The following is a 5,661-nucleotide window of genomic DNA, read 5'->3' as shown; positions in this document are numbered from 1 at the left end:
GGGAGCAGGAGGGATGAAAGCAGTCTTGAGAGGGAAGAATGGGTAAGTAGAGAAGAGAGTCACGGAGGATCACAAAGAGGGAGAAGGAGCTGCAGCAGGAGGAGGAGGCCGCTAGAAAGGCCATGGGCTCCATGACCCCTTCCATCCTCTCTCTTCACAGAAGGGGACATGAGAACCCAAGCGTGCACCCCATTTCTCCAAGGCCAGACGGATCTGCATTTTCCAGCAAGACCACAGACTGTAGACTTTGTCCTGAGCCAGGACTCCTCTGACAGCGGGTGTGCAGAGCGGAGGTCTGGGGGTGCAGGGGGAACATCTGGAAGCTAGGGAGTGGTGGAGAGGGAGGGGGAAATGAGAGCCCCGTGGGCCTGCCCTGGGGAGGCAGGAGGGTTTCTCTGACAGGGAAGTGGGCAGAGGGTGAGGTTTGCCTGTCTGTGGCAGGGGAAGTCAGACCGCACTGGAGAGTTCGGAGCACAGTGGCATCTGAGGCCTGTTCGGGGCATCCTGCGAGCGACTGAGCTGCAATGCCGCTCCTGCTGCTCCTGCTCTTCGGGGGACTTGTCCAGCGCGGGGCAAGCACAGGGGGTAGGAAGGGCCCTGGGGAGGATTCCTGAGGCTGGGTGCATCAGGGTGATGTGCTGGGAGGATCCGCGGGAGGAAGTACTGCTCCCACAGGATGCCCTTGGAGTCCGCGGGTCAGGCTGGCTCCAGGCAGAGTACCTTGCCCCGTCTCCTTTCCTCTTGCTGGTTTTGGGGGGGACGAGGCTGGCCCGGGGAGAGGGGTAGGCTGTGGGAATGTGTGCAGGCTGTGGGACTGACCCGGTGTTCCGCTCCTGTGTGCACCCCCCTCACCCATCCTTGGGGCCTCTCTCCACATGGCCTGGCCTCTCAGCATCCCAGGGTGCAGGACTCCCTCATCCAGCCACAGAAGAGCCCCCCTCCTTCCGCGTGCTGCAGACGTCCTCCTTTGCCAACTACAGCTGGGCGTATACGCAGGGCGGGGGCTGGCTGGGCGAGCTGCAGACGCATGGCTGGGACAATGTCCGGGACACAATCCGCTTCCTGTGGCCCTGGTCCCGGGGGAACTTCAGTGCAGTGGAGCTAAAGAATCTGCAGAGCCTGTTCGCGCTGTATTTCCACGGTTTCGCCATCGAAGTGCAGGCCTTTGCACGTTATTTTCAGTTTGAATGTGAGTTCATTGTTCCACGCCGATGTTTGCCAGGAAGCTCCAGCCCTCTTCCTAAGGGGCTTGGACTTCAGCCAGTCTTCCTGACGTGTCCCCTGCCCCCCTTTGGCTCATGCTCTCTCCTGCTTCACGTTTCGCCACATCCCCACCCCAGCCACCCACCCAGCACATACACAGAGGGGCCTGCAAGTACCCACCTCTTCATACCGCTGTACGCATCTTCGTGCTCTGGATCCTTGCAATGGTTGTCTCCTCGTGATCTGCTCACCCCCCGGACCCCCGACATGGCCTTTCCCAGCCAGGACCCGGCCGTCCCTTCTCCTACCAGCCCCAGCCTGTACCTCACCATTCCCAAGTGAGCCCTTCTAGCCTGGCCCCCAGCTTTCCAACACCTTCCCATCTAGTCTCTCTGCATCAATTATTCCTCATTATTCCTAAATACCTTCTCATCGTCCCATTTTCTTTCCACAAATTTCCTCCCCTTCCCCACCCAGCTCCAGCATGCTATGTGATTCCAGAGCAAATCTCCCTTCCCTTGACTCCCTTTATTCCTAGATCTTCCCTCCCTTTAATTGTTTCCACACGGCTTCTGTCCTCCTCGTCCGCCCTCAGACCCCTTCGAGCTCCAGATGTCAGCTGGCTGTAGACTGCACACTGGGAAGGCCTCGGAAAGCTTCTTGAATGGAGCGTATCAAGGCTCAGATTTTCTGAGTTTCCAAGGAAACTCCTGGTACCCATCTCCAGGAGCGGGGAGTCGGGCTCGGAAGGTCTGTGAGATGCTCAACAGGTACCAAGATATTAAGGAAATCGTGAAGAGCCTCATCGGCTATATCTGCCCTCAGTTCCTGGCGGGGATCCTTGAAGCAGGAAAAGCAGAGCTGGGGCGACAAGGTGAGCATCCCCAGGGCTTTGACCTGCATGGTCCACTCCTGACCATCCCTTTGAAACATACACTGGGAGGCCAAGAGTCGGATGTGCGGGTTTAGGGTTGTTTCTTAGACAAGAGAAGGAAGTGAACTCCAACTGTTAAGAGCACCCTGTCCCTAAGCCTGGTCCCAGGGGCCCCTAAGCGCCGTGTGTACTCCCCCCGCAGTGCGACCCGAGGCCTGGCTGTCTGCTGATCCCAGCCCTGGGCCTGGCCGGCTGCGGCTGGTGTGCCACGTCTCCGGCTTTCACCCTAAGCCTGTGCGGGTGACGTGGATGCGGGGCGAGCAGGAGCAGCGGGGCACCCGGCGAGGCGACTTCTTGCCCCATGCTGACGGCACGTGGTATCTCCGAGCGACCCTGGACGTGGCGGCCCGGGAGGCGGCCGGCCTGTCCTGCCGGGTGAAGCACAGCAGTCTAGGGGGCCAGGACATGGTCCTCCACTGGGGTGAGGAAGGGCTGGGGCCCCTTTCCTGAGTCCTGGGGTGCGAGGCAGGTGTGGGGAGAAGAGGACAGAGGTGGATCAATCCGAGCGAAGAAGGGCAGAGAATGACCAGGGCTAAACTTCCAAAATGGGATGAGGGGATTCAAGTACTAAAGAGAAAAGGTGTTTGGTGATTTGGGAAAGAGATGGGGCGGGGACAGCGTTGGGGACACGGACTCAGGAAGAACTGCGGTGAAGTCTTGAACACGCAGAGGGAGAATCTGGGAAGGCCTGTCTGTGGAAGGAGAAGCACTGATGGTGACAGAGCCCTGTTCGCTGACATCCTGGTTTTGTGCCCAAGGAGGTGGAAACTCAGCCCTGCTGACCCTCAGCGGTCTGGCAGCCGTGGTCACCCTGCTCGCGCTGCCCGTGGTGCACACCTGCTGTAAAAAGCGCAGGTGAGCCTCTTCTCGTCTGTTTCTTCAACTCTTCATCAGCTCGTTCTTCTTTCCTCCACCTCCCCGCATTCTCTCTGACGTCCCTTCATTGAGATAAAAATCCTCTTCTTCGTCCACAGCTCAAATCGGAAGGCCCCTGCACCCAGTCCTGACTCTCCCACGGGCACCAACACCCCCAAGCCCAGGACGTCTGGACACCAGCTCTACACGCCACAGGAATCATGGGTCAAAAATAGATTTTTAGAGAAATTGAAAGCAAGCCTAAATCGACTCTGGCGACGTTAGTTTTACCTAACACGTGAAATACTTTCTGCCTCTTCTTAAACATGGTTCATACCCATAAACAAAGCATAATTTCAATAAAACACCTTATTGTGGCAGTAATCTTCACCCCTTTGGACACTTATTTTATTTTTCCCCCAATCTTCTAGTAATATCTTTTCTGCATGGGCCACAAATTTATTGCTATTGATCTTTCGATCTCTAATTCAGATGCTTCTTTCTCATGGAAGCTTCCCTGGATTGCCCGGTTGAAAGCTCTTCTGTTCTTCCAAAATTGGATGGATCGTTCTAAATACCCTCATGTCTTCCTACTCTGAACAGTTGTTATTTAGATTTTTGCTTTTCTGTTTTTTCTCCGTTGCTTGAAGCCGGATGTCGGTGTTTGTATTTACACCTATGACCAAAAGCCTAACCTGGATTCAGGGCCAGCTTCATGGGCATGTGATCTCTGCAGGTCGCTGTCTCAAAATCCTCACTAACGCTGGGAGATACTGTGTTTTCCCAAATTTTGTATTTGCTCCACAAATTATGTAGCTGGTTCAGAGGAAGATGTTTCTCAGTAAATGCTGACTGAAATAATTTTTTTTTTGTCAAATTGAGTGATGATTTCTTAATCCATTCCCCTTTGACATTGATGAATCACCTGGCTGTGTTCTTATTAAAACTCTTTCTGTCTCCCTGTGTCTCTCACCAGAGGTGAGGGAGGCAGGTGGGTGCTCTGGACTTCACAGTAACCAAGGTATCTGTGAGTCTTCAGAGAAATTCCAAAAAAAATAATGATACAGGAGAGATCTCCCATCAGAGTGAACATGAGACGTGCCCACTTCTTGAGATTGTGTGTGGCCATTCGTCTTCATGTGGCATGAACTCAGGAAAGAAAGTCCTACTTTGAGTGGTTAGGAAGAGGACATGGGGATGGAGCATGGGCAGACCCAAGGCAGAGAATGGAAAGAGCGATCAGATGCTTGGCGTTTACTCTTCTTTATGAGTTTACTTTATTATTATTATTCCTAGCATTATTATTTATAGTCTTCCCTTTACTTTTTAAAATATGGATTTTGAAATTATCGACTTAACTTTGAGACACATCGACTGAGCCTGTCAGAGAGCTGGAAGCTTGTTAAGGTGGAGCATTCATGCAGATGTCCTGCAGACACCTTCCCCTGGGTGGGATCATTGGGCAGATTGTGCAGATTTCTTAGAGGAAACTTGTCAATCTTTATATTGGGCATTTTAAAATTAAGAGAAAGGGTTCCATGACCCCTTACCCAGGCTATAATCCTACCCACGAACAAGGTATTGGGGTCAGGCCTTCCACCACCAAGAGTCCAGCACTTCCTGCATGACATGTTCAGACAGCTCATATAGAAGAGTCCAGGGAGGACGGCGGAACTTTACAGGGCTGTTGGGATGAAGTTCGAGGTCCCCCTCACATGGCACAAGGTCAAAGGCGGTGACTTTTATCAAAATGAAGAGGCTCACGTAAGGACGTCTCAGTTTCTAGCACAAGTGTGCGATGCAAATAGAATTCGGATGTTTCCCATTTAGGTGGACTTCTCCCCACTCCTCTAATTTTTTGGTCACAATGATTCCTGAGCTCCTAAGATGCCTCAGGCTCACTCTCAGGCCCATGTCCAACACCCTCTCCCCCCACCCCCACACCCCCCGTGTATTGCGCTTCCGTGATGCTAGGCTTCTTTCTGTCCTTTACTTGTGCCAAGCTTCTTCTCAGCACAAGGCCATTATTTCAACTCTTCCCTCCACCTGGGGCCATTCTTCATTCACCTTGATCCTCCAAAGATGATTTCAGGGCAACCTTCAGCTCCCAGCTCAGACATCATCCTCATGGAGAGGTCCTTTGTGGTCAGTGTAGCCCAAGTGGCCACTTGCCTCAGTCACATTCTATTCCAATGTTTTTTAGTTATTTATGTTAAATACTGAATTTGGCTGAAATTATCTCATTCGCTTTTATGTGGTTAGTGTCATTTTCACCTGCAATGTAGGCACTGTGACATCATGTATATTATCTGTCTTGAGCACACGTGTATCCCAGTGTCTAGATTGTAGCTGGACATATAGTGGGTGACCAAAATTGTTTGTTGAATGAACACATGACATAAACTTTGACTTTCCACTAAAGATCTTAGAGATACCAGTTTTCTAGTAAGCCACAGGTTTTCAGGAACTGACATTTCCAAAGTGCTGATGTCACTGAGGATGTAAGTGGATTATCAATATCATGGCAATATAGTCATGGACAGCTCTCTCTTTCCCTCAGGTTATTGCCTTTCTAAGAGTGGCAAGAGCCTAAGATGGAGGTAAGAAGGAAGGGAGGAGGGATGAGATTTCAGAAGATCTCATCAGAGTCCTCTATCCTGTGAGTGAGG

General features: G+C 52.1%; 1 protein-coding gene across 1 annotated transcript; it reads left to right on the top strand.

Moving 5' to 3' along the window:
- Positions 1–428: 428 nt before the first annotated feature.
- CD1E (CD1e molecule) lies at positions 429–3,853 on the top strand. The gene is made up of 6 exons (XM_038585936.1): positions 429–585; positions 893–1,189; positions 1,799–2,077; positions 2,280–2,558; positions 2,896–2,992; positions 3,112–3,853. The coding sequence occupies exons 1-6, from the start codon at positions 525–527 to the stop codon at positions 3,275–3,277; spliced, it is 1,179 nt and encodes a 392-aa protein (XP_038441864.1). The 5' UTR covers positions 429–524; the 3' UTR covers positions 3,278–3,853.
- The last annotated feature ends 1,808 nt before the right edge of the window (positions 3,854–5,661 follow it).

This window comes from Canis lupus, chromosome 38 (assembly GCF_011100685.1).
Source record: "Canis lupus familiaris isolate Mischka breed German Shepherd chromosome 38, alternate assembly UU_Cfam_GSD_1.0, whole genome shotgun sequence".
In the NCBI taxonomy this organism is placed as follows: Eukaryota; Metazoa; Chordata; class Mammalia; order Carnivora; family Canidae; genus Canis; species Canis lupus.
The sequence above is the reverse complement of the archived record's forward strand: the minus strand, read 5'-3'. Positions and strand labels throughout refer to the sequence as shown.

What these genes read in the sequence shown, in the direction of transcription:
- CD1E (XM_038585936.1), top strand. Translation starts at nt 525, where the DNA reads ATGCCGCTCCTGCTGCTCCTGCTCTTCGGGGGACTTGTCCAGCGCGGG. An exon ending in GCGCGGGGCAAGCACAGGGG is followed by an intron (nt 586 to 892) that starts GTAGGAAGGGCC and finishes CTGGCCTCTCAG; the next exon opens with CATCCCAGGGTGCAGGACTC. An exon ending in GGACATGGTCCTCCACTGGG is followed by an intron (nt 2,559 to 2,895) that starts GTGAGGAAGGGC and finishes TTTGTGCCCAAG; the next exon opens with GAGGTGGAAACTCAGCCCTG.